The 17,008-nt window shown below is 39.5% G+C and overlaps 1 protein-coding gene across 1 annotated transcript; it reads right to left on the reverse strand.

Annotated features, from left to right (window-relative positions):
• ABCG10 (ABC-2 type transporter family protein) lies at positions 1-1,889 on the reverse strand. Its single transcript, XM_077393458.1, has one exon. It carries the CDS (start codon positions 1,878-1,880, stop codon positions 54-56), a length of 1,827 nt encoding a protein of 608 aa, XP_077249573.1. The 5' UTR covers positions 1,881-1,889; the 3' UTR covers positions 1-53.
• Between the last annotated feature and the right edge of the window lie 15,119 nt (positions 1,890-17,008).

Raw genomic sequence — 17,008 nt, forward strand, 5'->3', positions numbered from 1 at the left:
TTGTTTATGTTAATTGGAGTAAAATAAAACAATATGGCAACAATAAAATATCTCTACCTTCCAGTCCTGCCACATCTAAACCACAGAATGAAGAGGCAGAGCACTCTATAACCACAAATAAAACCCAACATTACGCACAAATTGCTCCATTTCTGAGACTCCTTCAACCCTTGCTGCCTCAAAAACCCTTCTCCATTTAACAAACAAACCCCACCTTCTCTTTCTGCACACCTCCATCTCCCCTTCTCACCGCCATACTCATTTATCATAAAAGCTTCAAAAGGGTACTTAAAGAGGCTCAAATAATGCATGAAAATCCAATACTTGGGTATTCTGTTCTTCGATATAAAATAACCAGAAAACAGAAAAAACCCACCCATTATCCCTGCAATAAGAGAATTACCCATGATGAAATTTGGTACCAGAGCACTGAAACATGCCACAAGCGAATTGGCCATCAAAACCACCATCCAGACCACTAACGAAAAATAGAGAAACCCATCAATGTCCCTTCTCAAACCCACCAGCCAATACACTGGAGTTGTGTAAAGAAGAGCAACCATCAAAAGAAAAGGAAGAAACACAAGGGCATTTGCTATAACATAAGAGGACACCCTATAAGCTCCCCTTGAAGTCTCCCTCATCAAAATCCTCCTTTCTTGCAAGTAAATGGGCAATCCTTCTGTTGTGGATGAGAGCAAAAAGGTAAGACTGAACGCAAAGAAACCGAGTCTAGTCTGTAACGCGACTCGCCCACCATCGCTGCCTACATTCATGAAAATCGTTCCGAGTCCAAACCCGGCCAACACAGCTTGCAATGTCCTGGCAGCAAAAAGTTGCTTTGTTCTCCATATGTTCTTGCAGAATCTCTGGCCCAATATTAACACCTCCTCCCATCGTGAATTCGCATAAAAAAATCTCATATCTTCAATGTTAGTCTCAGTATTTGTAACTGGACTTTCCTCAACATCTTCTTCATTGGAATGATTGGTATCGAGGAAAAATTTTTCGTTGGGACTTGGGTTTTCCAAAACCAAACTTTCCATGGAATCTATAGCGAATTCTAAAACATTAACATGTTTAGGAATGCAATTCCCAGCTTCCTTAAGCCGAGACTCGAGCATTTGTAACGATCCATGGTGAACAGTGGTTCCTTCAGACAAGAGCAAAACCCGGTCGAAAAGCTCAAGAATCCGAAAACCCGGTTGATGGATGGTCAAGATTATAGTCTTACCTTGATTTACAGCCATTGATTTAAGCAGCGAGATGACTTGAAGTGCTGAGGCCGAGTCTAACCCGGACGTGGGCTCGTCGAGTAACAACACAGCCGGGTCATGGACCAAGTCGACTCCGATCGAGACTCGCCGCTTCTCACCACCCGAAATGCCACGACACGCGTTATCATCACCGCCGATTCTGGACCCCGCCACTTGTTCCAATCCTAGCTCTTTTAACAGCTCTCTCACTCTAACTGAAGCTTCATATGGCCCACCACAGAGCCTAAAACGGGCACTGTACATTAGAGTTTCCTCGACGGTTAGTAATGGGAAGAGAGTGTCTTCTTGTGTGACATATCCCGAAACACGTCGGAAATGTTTGATGTTCATTGGCTGGTCATTGACGGAAATAGTGCCGGAGATTCGTGTCGGCGGTACCATTCCGGCAAGGATTTCTAACAATGTGGTTTTACCGGCGCCACTGGGTCCCGCAATCGCTAGTATCTCTCCGGGTTCTGCTTCGCTAGTTATGTTCTTTAGGACACATTTGAACCCATCACCACCTTTGCATTTTGAATTAATTTTGTAGAAGAGATCTTTGGTTTGTACTCTGTAGGGGGTTCTCTGGGTTCCGGAATCCGGCATTGTTACCTGTAACTCCATGGAAGGAGAATAGGGAGAGGGAATAAAGAGAGATAGAGAAAATGGAATGAGAGTTTTATGTGGGGGAGGAGATGAGCTAACACACACCAAACAGGCCGTTTCTTCTATACACGTTATGTTATTGCATGCATGAGTGTAAGAACTTGACTTGGCCTTGCTTTCTTTTGTGGTTTTGGGGGGAGTTTTGGAGAAGGCTAAATGATATATTTGACTCTTTTTTCTGCCTTAGGATACCCACTTGTAGTCTAAAAGGGTAGTCTTAAATAGACTACAAGGGGGTGGTTCAGGATAAAAAGGGTGCGAATATATGACTTCCGTTTGGAAAATATTGCAACGTTTTTCTGGTGAGCTGCTGTATTGACTGTAAGGGGTAGTTGGTGGGGTGGCCTCACCCTCTCTCAACTGACACCTCTGTACATTTTCTCCTCAGCCGTTAGAGGGTAATTTTGTCATTTCAATATGCGGTTTGTTAAATGAGATTTCTTCTTTGTTAAATGATAATGCCGTTCAGGATTATTTTTGTCTTTCCTGTATATGGAACTAATAATTCAAACGTGTCCCCACCGTGATCGTATGATCCTAGCCCATTGATCCAACTGCATCATGTAGTAAAATAGTAGGCCCCACCCCATAAAAACATGAGTTGTAAAACTGTGGCCCTACCCACCAATAACATGAGATATAAGATGGGGCCTTATTGAGCCTCACTTCTGCTTCGTTTACATAGTCCCCAATCTGTTATTCCAAACCACCGCAATCGCGAATTCGATTGACCCTTGATCCTTGATCCATGAAGCCTTGATCAAGTCCCATTTAGCATTCCGTCGAGAAAATATTATTTACAGATGGGATGCCTGTTCAACATGGAGCAAGATCATGTGGGTTGCCTCAAGATGTTCTACAAGATCAACAGTCTTGATCTCAAATACACGCCGCACTATGCCCCATTGTATGACCCAAAAATTGCCTATTGGGAACTTTCTTCATAGTATTTCTCATACATATAATGGTTATTAACCCGGGAGGGTGTGGCTCTTTGGCGTAAAGTCATGGGTATGCTCCCCAGTGACGAGCGTTCGAATCCCCCCTTGTTCAACCGATGCGCGTGGTCTACCGGGTGCCTGCGTGCATCCCTAGGGACTAGTCCCGCCCCACGAAGTGGGGTGGGGATACCCTATGGCATAAAAAAAAAACCATATAATGGTTATAATTGTCTTGGAAAATAAATAATTTAATGGTTTCTAAAGAGCCATTAATGTTTCATTTAAAAGAGTGACTAAATCAAAGTATTTAGCTATGGAAGTGTGTAAAAGTGGGCCCATTTCAATGGCAAAAATGGATCGGATCAGGATTCAGTGACAAATACATGCTTAACGATTGGCAATTACAATTACAGTGGGTCCAAACCAAAAGGAAAAATTGGTAACAGTTAAATCAGACTCCATTGGCACAATCATAATACTTATGCATCAGGGATGCATAGATACTGGTGAGAACATTAAATGTACGAAAATATGTTGCTACGAAGGAGGGGCAACCTCAACCTCCAACGTCTGTGTCTCACTGCAATTAGCCAATTACCCTCATTCATGTCTTCAACTCTCCTGAATATGTACAAAGGGTGCCAATGGGGGAATCGAGAGATGTGTTGGATTGCATCAGTGATGGCACTTGTTGCTCTCTCGATTTCAACGGGGATAGCGGTGAAAGTGTGCTTGGTTTAACTTTCAACCCCACACGGGATAGCAAGCCCAGGTTTATTTTATCCTTAGTTAGGTCCACACCTGTTAGCTACCTAACAAATAAGTCAAAAGCTCTGGAGCTGATGGAACCCATGGCATTAGGCTAGGCCCTTCAAACTTGTCCCATATAAGGCTAGGTCCCACCCAGTCCCATACCTAAGTAGGCATCCAGTCAGGACCGTAACATTCCACTATGCTTTCGCATTTGCCGTCCTCGGCGGCTCATTCTATGATAGCTTTCACTTTGGCCTTTTTTTTTTTTTTTTCTAAGTAGTCCTTCCCACATGTCGCCCCCTCTGTGTTAGCCCACTTTATCGAAACTTCACCTTGATGGCTTTCACTCTAGTTTTTTTACCATTGTAGTCCTTTCCATCTAGTCCACTTCACAGGTCACCCCTTCTGTGAGTTGAACACAGGCCATGATGACTGCTATGATACCAAACGTTAGGTACCTAACCAACATGACAAAAGTTCCAGAGCATGCGTTAGGCTAGACCCTTTAAACCTGCCTCATACCTGGTTAGGTCCCACCTAGTCCATAACTAGGCAGGCCCCACTCAGTACCGTGAAAAACGTCTATGTTGTTCTTGAATGAAATATTATTCGAACAAGGAGAAAGCCTGATTGGTTTGACTTTCAACCCCGAATAAGGACAGCTGGCCTAATGTTTGTTTTATCACTAGTTAGGTTCACTCTGATTTCTGTTCTATGATAAAATATTATTGGAATGAAATACGTGAACAAAAGAGAAGATAATTCCAAGATAAACTTATCCAAGTAGGATAGCAATGACATGAACAATTTATCCAAGGATTTCCATCCTCCGATGAACAGCTCCGTATGAAGTGGGAACAATAAGTTGAATAAAATATTATAGTTTACATATGTTGGTGCAAAAATCCTACAATCCACTTTAATAAGAAATAAAATATCCTTCGACTGACAGTTTTCAAATGCCTGTTCAATTAATAAAAATGTGCCTGGAATTCGAGTAGAGTAACTGACGAACTGCGGCGAACCGCGATCTAACGGATTGTTGGTTCGAATGCCTTGTGAACAAGGACTTAATAAGTTATTTAGTGTAATAGAAAAGAAATTCACACCGAAACTTGACTAGATAATACCTTCTTGGAGGCAAAGTCCATTGATGTCTTGAATACAATTCATCCAAAGGACATGACTAGAGAATACCTTCTTTGAGGCAAAGTCCATTAATGTCTTGAATTTAATTCATCGAAGGAGATGACTAGAGAATACCTTCTTGGAGGCAAAGTCCATTGATGTCTTGAATCTACTCAGACGAATTAGATGGAGAAAATAGAGGGAATAAGAGATCTACATTGCAAGTTACTCCTAGATAAAAATAAAAGATACAAGTTGAATTGAATGTTCATGTTGAGAGAGACTCTTCTTCTTGATGCAGCCATGTCTTGTTCAAAACGTTACCGAACACACCCTTAAGCAACAACAAATCTACCTACTCTCACTACGAAAAGATCTCACAAAATTTAAAAAGGATCTTTTCCATAAATTGCCTTCCTTCCCAAAACGTCCATCTCCTTCTCTCTTTTCTAGAAGAGGCCTTGTCCTCAACGTCCATTCTCATTATCTCATTCTTCTACACAAGGGACAAGCTCTGTTCCACACACCAATTCTCTCACTCTTCTACTAGACTAACACCATTCACAAAGCTTTTTTTCTTCTCTCCTATCACTTAGTCACATTCAATCTCACTCACTCTCTCTCAACAACCACCGAAACCATTAAAATTTATCTACAATATTTTATTCATTTTTCTTTCTCCATTCTTTCATTACCCATTCGATCTCACACATCGGGCCAACACATGTCAACATCCAGACGATCTTCACACAGAGCTTTTGTAGCCCGCCCACCTACTTATTCGCAAATGTTGATTCCGCCATCAACCATTGAAACGACGAATCACAAGGATTGGGGAAGTACCAATTCCTTTTCACTTATTTATATTATTATTCTTTATTTGCTTTACACCTTACTTATGTTATTTCAATATTCATGCCTAATATTTATTTAAAGTCCATCTATTTGATTATCTAATTTTTTCATTTATGTGCTATTTTATATTTCATTTAATGATCAACCAAATTCATGCTTACATACGGAAATACAAACATTTAATTTTTGTTGTTTTTACCTTTATAAAAAAAAGTGAAGAAGCGCTGTCAAGAAGGCTTCCTGTTGGATTAGTGATATAAAATCACTTGGGATTAACTTCTTTTATAAGTCCATTAAAGATGGTTTTATCTTTAGTTGGAGGTTTTATTTTAAGTGATAAGTTAGGGCTTTTTCTTTACAAGAAAAGAGGGTTTCTTTCTCCAAGGGTTTTTTTTCTTTGTTCTTCTTCTTCTCTTGCAAGAGCTTGGATCCAAGGTTAGTGGGCTTTCTTTTATGTTGTTTGCAAGGTAGTGAAGACATTGATAAGAGAGTGTTGGGTTTTTGCTTGGGTTGCAAGGAGAAATTGTTAGTTGATTTTTCACCACTATTGGAGAGGTAAGAGTTTTCACTCTTGTTTGTAATTTTCCTTTTGTCTTAGTAAATTTTTACTAGCCAGATTTCCCGTGGATGTAGGCCAAGTGCTGAACCAAATAAATCTCACGTCTCTTGATTTCTTGTTTTTTTTTTTTTTTAAAAATTTAATTGCACACATGATTTATTGTTCAAACTTTTTAGGGCTTTTCCGTGGCTTACGAGTAGCTATTTGTTGTTGTTGTTTGTTTTGAGTAGTTTATGGTAACCGGATTTCTAGTGACGGTAACCTTAATATTCCACTTCAAATACTTTTCTAGGAGCATCACTTTGTTTGAAATCCATGACTAATGAATTAAGTTTGGACTAAAAGGAATGTGCTCAATGAGAGGCATTGAATAACTGGATAGATTTAGTAGAATGTCTTCCTAGTCTAGCGTGAATAAGAAGTCAATGGAGAATTAATGAATGCAAAATAGCAAAACAGACCAATATAGCCGTCCACAATAAAATGTTAGATGGAAATGCCATGAAACGACTTATTAGAAGATTAATAAATCACTTCGGAATGGGATATACATCACAAGTAGTGGATCAAGTAAAGACTTGAGATGCATCCATTTCATTAGATTAAAATTTCCAATGTTAAGGTTTAAGCATGTGAGATTAACTAAAAAGAGGAAGATCATGCATTTTCATTTATATTAGGGACTGTAGAATAAATTTTGTGCTTTGAGAGGGGCTCCCAAGGGATATAATAAGGGCATGTCTGGCAATCATAAAAAAGATTCAAGGAATTCGTACTTACATTATATAGCATGTACCCAACGTGAAAGAGAGGGCTGGTGAGAAAAGGATTTTAGAGAACAGTGAGGAGAGCATGAGATGAGAAAAAAAAATTCCCTTTTTCAATCTCATACTGTTCTCACCCTTTTGTCACACCAGAAAAGCATAGATTCCATGGTTTTTTTTTCATGGCTGCCAAACATACCCTCCATTATTGTATTTAATTTTCACAAACTGTCATTTTGAACTCCCTTGAGGTAATAGATGTTCATGACTCCGGGTCCCATTTACATGTACCACGTGTTATCTAGCAAATAGACAGATAAGATAGAACGCAAAGTTTATTTATAGCCCAATATTTTTCAAGAGATACTGTACGGACCACACTATATGATGATCCAAACCGTCCTTGTGATGGGCCACAACGTAAATAGGTTGAGCCCAAAAATCATTCATGTAGGGTGATCCCAGCCCTCCGATCTATAGAGGAACTGCAAATTATGGAAACCTCTGTAGATGGGAGGGCTAGGATCATCCTAGGGAAATGATTATGGGAACAACCTAAGCAGTGATAAATCGACCCCAAAATATCTTAAATCGAAAACCCATTTGTATTTCTCTCTCCTTTGAGTTAGAGAGAGAAAGAGGAGAGAGATAGGCATAGAGGGGGTCGATTTAAGGTGTATGGGGGTCGATTTATCACTCCAACTATTTACGTTGTTTTCTATTACAAAATAGGACTGTTTGGATCGTGGTCCGTACAGCACTCTAAAAAAGTAAGGGATTATAAGGCCATATGAAACATTGAAACCTCATATAATGCACTGCGCTAAGCCCCTTTAAAAATCCTGCAACCTCTTCCTCATCTAGGGTTTTTCATTTCATTTTAGTGTTTTGTAATGGCGATATCCTTCTTGTCTAGCACCTTAATCTCCAAGATGATATGGGTCTCATGCATAGAAGATTAGGAGTAGTTGTGGGTCAGGTCTTGTGGTCTTTAAGTCTGTAATTAGTGGTAGGGAATGGGTCTCAGTTGTAGTTTGAATTGTATTTCAGTTATTGTAGGAGTCATGGGTCAGTTAGTGCGAAGTTGTTTTCTTTGCAATGTATTTGAACTAATGGAATGAGAAGGAAAGGAGGGATGAACAACAAGAAAACCTTTTCTCTTGCATGGAGAAAACCAGGAGGTGATCCCCCTCGAAGTGGATCTGTACCTGTTTCTTTTTTTTTTTTTGGTTTTTAAGAAGGATTGAGAACCTAACAAAGTGGTATCAGAGCAGCGGACCTGGGAATGGCTGAAGCAACTAGATCTGCTAAGATGGAACAAGCAGTAAAAAGTCTTCAAGAGACTTCAGAGCAACATGGCCAACGGCTTAACGGGCTTCGTCAGTCTTCTGGTCAGCATAGTCAACAACTTGATGAACTCCGTCACATGCTTGTCGCCATCAATCTCAAATTTGATCAGATGACACGGACTCCAGTTCAAGAGCAAGGAGAGACGTCTGTAAGGCGTTCAATCAATGTCCAACCCCCAACAGATGTGATGGATGGGTCAGGCATGGGAACCGGAGGAACTATACAGACTCGAGCCATTCGACTCGACTTTCCACATTTTGACGGCAATGACCCATCGGGTTGGATCTACAGGGCAGAGCGATTTTTCTCATACCACCAAACTCCTGTGAACCAGCGCCTAATTATTGCTTCATTTCATATGGAGGGTGAAGCTCTCCAATGGTTTAGATGGTATGAGACATTCCACAAACAGTTGATGTGGTCAATGTTCATCACTGCCCTAAACTCAAGCTTGCCATGACTCAAGCGCCAGTTTTAGCACTGCCTAATTTTACTAAGCCTTTTGTCATTGAGTGTGACGCTTCAGGTACAGGAATTGGGGCTGTTTTGATGCAAGAAGGCCGACCAATAGCGTTCTTGAGCCAAGCATTGCAAGGAAACAACTTAGCAATGTCGACTTATGAAAAGGAGCTGCTTGCCATTATCTTAGCCGTGCAACATTGGCGACCTTATTTACTGGGACAAAGGTTTGTGATACGTACTGATCAGAAAAGTCTTAAATTCTTATTAGAGCAACGGATCAGTACACCAGCCCAACATCGTGGACTCTCTAAGCTGATTGGGTATGATTATTCAATTGAGTACAAGAGCGGCAAAGAAATTAAGGCAGCGGATGCTCTGTCAAGAAAAGATGAAGATGGAGAGTTGATGGCATTGTCTAAACCAGTCCCTAATTGGTTACAACAGGTTCGTGAAGAGGCCACAACTGATCCTTATCTAACAGCACTCATAAAGGCATATGAAGGGGGGACTCTTGACCAGAACCAATATAGATTACAAGGTGGAGTTCTACATAAAAAAGGTCGACTTATGACCAGCCCATCTTCCTCTTTAAGAGATTTAATTTTTCATGAGCTGCATACCTCACCTATGGGAGGGCATTCTGGCTATCACATAACATTACATCGAATCACGAGATTATTTTATTGGTCTGGCATGCGCAAAGATATTAAGCAGCGGGTTCGTGAATGTGATGTGTGCCAACGGCACAAGACAGAAACAGTGGCTTCTCCTGGGTTGTTGCAGTCATTACCGATCCCTAATCAGGTGTGGTCTGACATATCTATGGACTTTATCGACGGTCTTCCACCATCCCATGGTAAAAGTGTGATTTTTGTTGTGGTTGAGTGCTTATCAAAATATGCACATTTTCTTCCACTGTTGCACCCTTACATGGCTATTTCAGTTGCTCGAGTTTTTATGGAAAATATCTTTAAATTACATGAGATGCTGACTTCAATCGTGAGTGATCGAGATTCTGCCTTCACTAGTATATTTTGGCAAGAGTTGTTTCGCTTGCAGGGTACCCATCTTCAGATGAGCAGCTCCTATCACCCTCAATCGGATGGTCAAACAGAGGTGGTTCCTTGAGAATTATTTAAGATGTTTCACCAGTACCAATCCTACGAAGTGGGTGCGATGGTTGCATTGTGCTGAGTGGTGGTATAATACCACCTTCCATTCTGCCACTCGCATGACTCCATATGAGGCCGTTTACGGAGTACCATTGCCAACATTATTATCTTATGAGCCCGAAACCACTAAAGTCCAGGCGGTTGATACTGAGCTTCATGATTGCTCCCTAATTCTACGTCAGCTCAAGGCCAACTTGGAAGTTGCACAAGAACGAATGAAAAGATTTGCTGACCGCCTCCGCACTGAACGTGAATTCAAAGTTGGAGATTGGGTTTTTCTTCATTTGCAACCTTACCGGCAATCTACAATATCAGCTCGGCTATCTCTCAAACTATCAGCAAGGTATTATGGACCATTTAAGGTATTAGAACGTATTGGATCGGTAGCCTACAAGCTAGACTTACCAGTTGAAGCCAAGATTCACAACGTCTTCCATGTTTCGTGCCTTAAGAAGAAACTTGGAGAATGTGTGCAGCCCAACTCAAACTTACCCCCTCTCACAGAAAGTGGAGAGTTACAGCCAGAGCCAATGGCCATCCTTGATCGACGGATGATCAAACGAGGTAACAAGGCAGACATGGAGGTGTTGGTGCAGTGGCGAGGCGCTCCACCAGAAGATGCCACTTGGGAGCGGTACCACACTTTGCTGGAGCGATATCCTAAATTTCAACTTGAGGACAAGTTGAATCCAAGGGAGGAGGACTGATATGGGTCTCATGCATAGAAGATTAGGAGTAGTTGTGGGTCATGTCCTGTGGTCTTTAAGTCCGTAATTAGTGGTAGGGAATGGGTCTGTCAGTTGTAGTTTGAATTGTATTTCAGTTATTGTAAGAGTCATGGGTCAGTTAGTGGGAAGTTGTTTTCTTTGCAATGTATTTGAACTAATGGAATGAGAAGAAAAGGAGGGATGAACAGCAAGAAAACCTTTTCTCTGGCATGGAGAAAACCAGGAGGTGATCCCCCTCGAAGTGGATCTGTACCTGTTTCTTTCTTCTTCTTTTTTTAAGAAGGATTGAGAACCTAACACAAGACCACTCTGACGTCTCCAGTATCCCTCTCTTCTTTCTTCTGTCGCTCATTTTCTTCTTCTACTTTTGTTTCTTCTTCTACTTTTGTCTCCCTCCCACACCTCTCTCGTTCTTTTTCCATTATTCCTCCCTGTCCTCTCGTAGCCCTGATGGAATTCTGCAGGATTCCCGCTGATCTCGGTCTCCGATGCTTCTCGACAACGTCTTCTTTGAACGAGACGACAACATTTTCTTTGAACGAGACGACAACATGGTCCGAGACGACATCGTCGTCTTTGAACAAGACGACAACGTCTTCAAAGACAATTTGTTTAGACGGATGCGATTTCGAGCAGTGGGTCATCTTGATGGACCCGCCTGAGGGGAACCCAAGTAGAGATGAAATCATTGATGGCTATATCAAGAATCTTGCCTTAGTCCTCGGAAGGTTAGGGTTTTGGATTTTAAGATTATCTACCAGGTTCCTGTCTAGGAAGAGACTGAATTGATTTTTGTTTTTCTTCAATGAGTATAGTGAGAAGAGATTGTTTGGCATATTCGAGAGTGAATTGATTTTTGTTTTTCTTCAATGAGTATAGTGAGAAGAGATTGTTTGGCATATTCCATTTTCTCTCTTTCTTTTGTGGGAAACATCTCAAATAATAGTAGGCAAATGCTGCTTTTGTTTTGATTTCAAATGGTACTTTTGTTTTGATTTTCATTAAAGCTAGTGCAATAGCTAGGAGGTTACCCTTTTTTTTTTCATTCTGAATCTATGAGACCGTCAGTGTAAGTCTGAAATCTAAGGGCCTCTTGGGATGGCACCAAAATTATGTCTTATTTGCAGTTATGATTACTTTGATTAATTATTTTTTTGGGCAAATGAAGCATTAGGGGCACTTTGGAAGCCATTAAATATAACAACCATTATTTGCAAATAACCTTATTTAACTTCAACGCCAGTTGCTTATAAGATTATACACAAATAACCATATTAAGTGATTGCTGTATGTGGTCTTACATTGGTGTATATGGGCCTGTGTCGTGGGAGGAAAATAATCTATTTTGGGATAAACTTGTAGAGATTAGTGGGAGATGGGCACATCCATGGTGTATCGGAGGGGACTTCAATGAAATTAGAGTCATGGAGGAAAGATTGGGATGCAGGAGAATGAGCCAACATATGATCGATTTTGTAGACTTCATAGCTAATCACGAGTTGATTGATTTGCCGTTGTCGGGTGCTCAATTTACTTGTCCAGAAACTCTAATCGGAGTAGAATTGATCGATTCTTAGTTTGCCCTAGATGGTTGGAGCATTTCCCTGATCTGTGCCAAAAAGCCCTTCAGCACTCGGTGCCGGATCATCATCCCATTCTCTTGGATTCGAGGCTAGAATCTTGGGGTCCCTCCCCCCTTCAGATTTGATATTGCTTGGTTGGAGTTGTTATTGTGGTGGATGAGAAGGAGAAGAGAAGAAGAAGTGAAGGAGAAGATGGTATCTCCTTGAAGGAGCTCCCATATAAAATTATATATATATATATATATATATATATATATATATATATATATAGAGAGAGAGAGAGAGAGAGAGAGAGAGACCAAAATACCCTTTAACACTCTCCCTCAATCTGGAGTGTATATATCATACAAACTCAGCTTGTTACAAATATCTCTCAACTTGGATTTTGCCAATGGTTTGGTGAATACACCAGCCAACTGATCTGCAGACCTAGTGAAGATAGTACTAATCTCTCCACTCTGAAGTTTCTCACGAATGAAGTTACAATCAACCTCAATATGCTTCATCCTCTCATGAAACATTGGAGTAGAAGCGATATGAGTTGCTACCCTATTGTCACAATGCAACGGCGCTGGAGATGCAGAAGGAATATCAATCTATTGCAAAAGAGACCTCAACCATGTCAACTCTCCACACTTGTGAACCGTAGCTCGGTACTCAGCCTCTGCGCTTGATATAGCTACAACATCTTGTTTCTTACTACACGAAGAGACAAGATTTCCTCCCACAAATGTGCAATAGCATGTAGTTGATCTCCTATTTGTTGGAGATACTGCCGAGTCTACATCGGTGAACCCCTCCAATCCTATGATTATGCTTCCTGAAAAATAAACCTTTTTCAGGAGCACTCTTCAAGTATCTAACTATTTGAAGGGCAACTGCCCAATTTGAAGTACGAAGAGAACTCATTAACTGGCTCACTGCTCCCACTTCATATGATATGTCAGGGCGAGTCGCAGTCATGTATATCAACTGACCAACCAATCTTTTGTATTTGCCAGGGTCCTCTAACAACTCCCCCTATCCGAAAGAAGCTTCACATTGGGATCCATAGGAACCTCAACTGGCTTTATTCCTATGGATCTCATCTCCTCTAATATATCAAGAATGTATTTCCTCTGCGACAATGAAATACCACCACAGGAGTATGCCACCTCTATACCCAGAAAGTTCCTCAGATGCCCCAAGTCTTTGGTACAAAACTCTGTCTAAAGAAATTTCTTGGGTCTCTGAATACCTGGCTCATCATCCATAGTAATCACAATGTCATCAACATACAAGATCAGAAGGATATATCCATCACCAAAGTGAACACTGAATACAGAGTGATCAACAACAAACTGTCTCAAACCAAACCGCCTGATAGCATCACTGATTCTGCCAAACCAAGCTCATGGCACATCGAATGTGGTGAGTCTTCTCACATAAAAAATACTTTAGTTATAGGCCCCTAAAAAACTAAAAAAACACACATAAAATGTGGTGAGGAAATAAATTCATTCTTTCAATGTGATTCCATCTATATATATATATATATATATATATATATATATATATATATATATATATATATATATATATATATATATATATATATATATGCTACTTGCCCATAAGTTGTAACAAGAAGTGGAATGATGCTTGATAAAAGAATACAATTTAAGTAAGTTACTTTGCTCCTAGACAATTTATAATAGTTTTAGATGCAACTCATTATCAAATTTATTAGTATGATTTTCTATGAGAAACAAATTATATATATATTTTTTTTGATAAATAAGGTCTTTCCTATGACACCTATCAATAGTTTAAATATCTTTGTTATTTTACACTTATTATCTATTCTTATATAGATTTATTATTAGCACTAAAATGTTCTAACTTTTATATTTATATTCTTATGTATATCTTAGGTTATTATTGAATTTTTTTTATATGAAAATGAGATATTGGAGGAAGCCAAACAAACAGGTATGTATTATTGCACCAATTTAATATATATTTTTAAAATTTAAAAATTACTTTCTTATTTTATGTTTGCATTATGTTTTCATTTAATAGGACTAATTTGAGGTGAGAAACAAATAAAATATAGAAATAGCATGAAAAGTTTGAATCTGTCTCTTTCCTAATAAGTTTCAGAAATTAGATCATAGATAGTATTTTGTTCTTAATAGTTTTTTGTTTAGTTTCTGTAGGATTTCTTGGCAACGACTATCTCATAGGTTTTCCATTATGTTTCTTTTCCTTTTCTTTTCCATTTTACAATATCAAATTCCTTTCCTTTCCTGGAGAACAAATGAACAGAGCCTTAAGCAACAACAAATCTACCTTCTCTCTCTACGAAGAGATCTCACAAAATCTAAAAGGGATCATTTCTATAAATTTCATCCCTCTCCAAAACGTCGATCTCCTTCTCTCCTCAACGTCCATTCTCATTGCCTCATTTTTCTACACAAGGGACAAAAAGCTCTCTTCCACACACTACTTCTCTCACTCTTCTACCAGACTACCGCCATTCACGAAGCTTTTCTTCTCTCTTCTCACTTAGTCTGATAAATTTAGGAGATTTCACTAAACTTGGATGCATTTACAAGACGATCAATGTGTGCTTATATAGAGCACTTACATGATAAACATGAAATGGAATCAAGATAATTCTAGAAGGAAATAATCCTAATCAAATCTACCTAATCAAATCTACTTTCCTAATCTCTATTGCTTGCCTCTTCAAATCCACTTGCCTAATTTATCTAGTTGCCTCGTTTACCCAACTTACCTAATCTACCTCCAAGATGATCCAACGGTGAGATCTTAACCCAATCTAACCGTTGGATCCCACATATTCTAACATGCCCTCTCAAACGTATATGGATTGAAAATCGATATACGTTTGACAACAATTAAAAAAAAATTCCCAATACAATGGAATTCCCCAAATTACAAATGTAATCAAAATCAACCGATTTGATGCACACTTCCAAAAGTCTATGATGAAGATCCTCTGATGAAGACTGATGTTGCTGCCAATGATCATTGATGATGGTTGCTGAAGAAGATGCTACTTTTTGATGTGCAACCAAGTCAGGCCAACTTTTCAATCACCTCACCACCGAGTTCAAATCTCTGGCACTGGCGGCTGGGGCACCTTAACTCTTCTCGTCTGCAACAACTTTCCAAGTCTATTCCCAATATTTCAGTTTCAAATAAATGTATTTGTCATGTTTGTCCACTTGCTAAACAATCCCGGTTAGCCTTTTCATTAAGTAACATTAGTACTTCTTGTTCTTTTATGTTATTGCATGTTGATATTTGGGGAGGATACAGTACCCCCTCACATTGCAGGGCACATTACTTTCTCACTATCGTCGATGACTTCTCACGTGCCACTTGGTTGTATCTCATGCAACACAAGTCTGAAACATATCATTACATTGAACTTTTTCTTGCCCTTGTTCAAACTCAATTCCATTCTCAAGTTCAATAAATTCGAACATATAATGGTTCTGAGTTTTTCTCTAACAAGATGCAAAATCTTTTTAAAGATAAAGGGATTATCCATCAATATAGTTGTGTGGCCACACCCCAACAAAACGGAGTTGTGGAACGTAAACACCGTCACCTCCTTGAAGTTGCCCGTGCGTTACGCTTCCAAGCTCATTTCCCTCTTGAGTTTTGGGGAGAGTGTGTCCTCACTGCTGCATATCTAATTAATCGAATCCCTTCAGCTCTTTTGGGTAATCGTTCCCCTTATGAAATTCTTTTCCAAAAGAAACCCAACTCTGATCACCTTCGAAATTTTGGATGTCTCTGCTAAACCAAGTATCTTTGTTGGTTATCCTTTTGGTCAAAAAGGCTATCGTGTGTTTGACATTGAAGCCCAGAAAATTATAACCAGCAGAGATGTTAAATTCCATGAATATGTTTTCCCATTCCGAGATGTTTCACAACCAGCAAATAATCCCACTCTAGTTCTTCCTTTACCCGCAATTGACGACGATCTTTCATCCTCCTTCATATCAGAGCAAATGCCTGGGTTCAAACCTCCTTGATAGCAAAATCCACATTCAATGGCTAAACCCAAAAGTGGGGCCACATGTGCCACGTGTAGGCCAAGCCAAAGAAAGAGGGGCCACATGTGAAGGGTAGTGTTAAAGTACAAAAGTCTCCAACCGCTTAAGCTTTTGGAGAAGTTGATAAGTTAACATAGTCACATTCAATCTCACTCACTCTCCCTCAACAACCACTGCAGCCATTAAAATTTCCCTACACTATTTTATTCATTTTTCTTACGCCATTCTTTCATTACCTATTTGATCTCACACATCGGGCCAACACATGTCAACATCCACACGAACTTCACACAGAGCTTTTGGAGCCTGCCCACCTACTTCTTATCCGCAAACTTTGATTCCGCCATCAACCATTGAAACGGCGAATCACAAGGATCGGGGAAGTACGGATTCCTTTTCATTTATTTATATTATTATTCTTTATTTGCTTTACACCTTACTTATTTCATTTCATTTTTCATGCCTAATATTTATTTAAAGTCCGTCTATTTGATTATCTAATTTTTTTCATTTATTTTCTATTTTATATTTCATTTATTGACCGACCATATTCATGCTCACACACGAAAATACAAATTTTTAATTTTTATTATTTTTACCGGCAACACAAAAAAGTGAAGAAGCATTACCGAGAAGGCTTAATGTTGGATTAGTGATATAAAATCACTTGGGATTAACTTCTTTTATAAGTCCACTAAAGAGGGTTTTTTTTTATCAT

Source organism: Tasmannia lanceolata, unplaced genomic scaffold (assembly GCF_043159265.1).
Source record: "Tasmannia lanceolata isolate RefF3 unplaced genomic scaffold, GAP_Taslan_0.1 ptg000013l, whole genome shotgun sequence".
Lineage (NCBI taxonomy): Eukaryota > Viridiplantae > Streptophyta > Magnoliopsida > Canellales > Winteraceae > Tasmannia > Tasmannia lanceolata.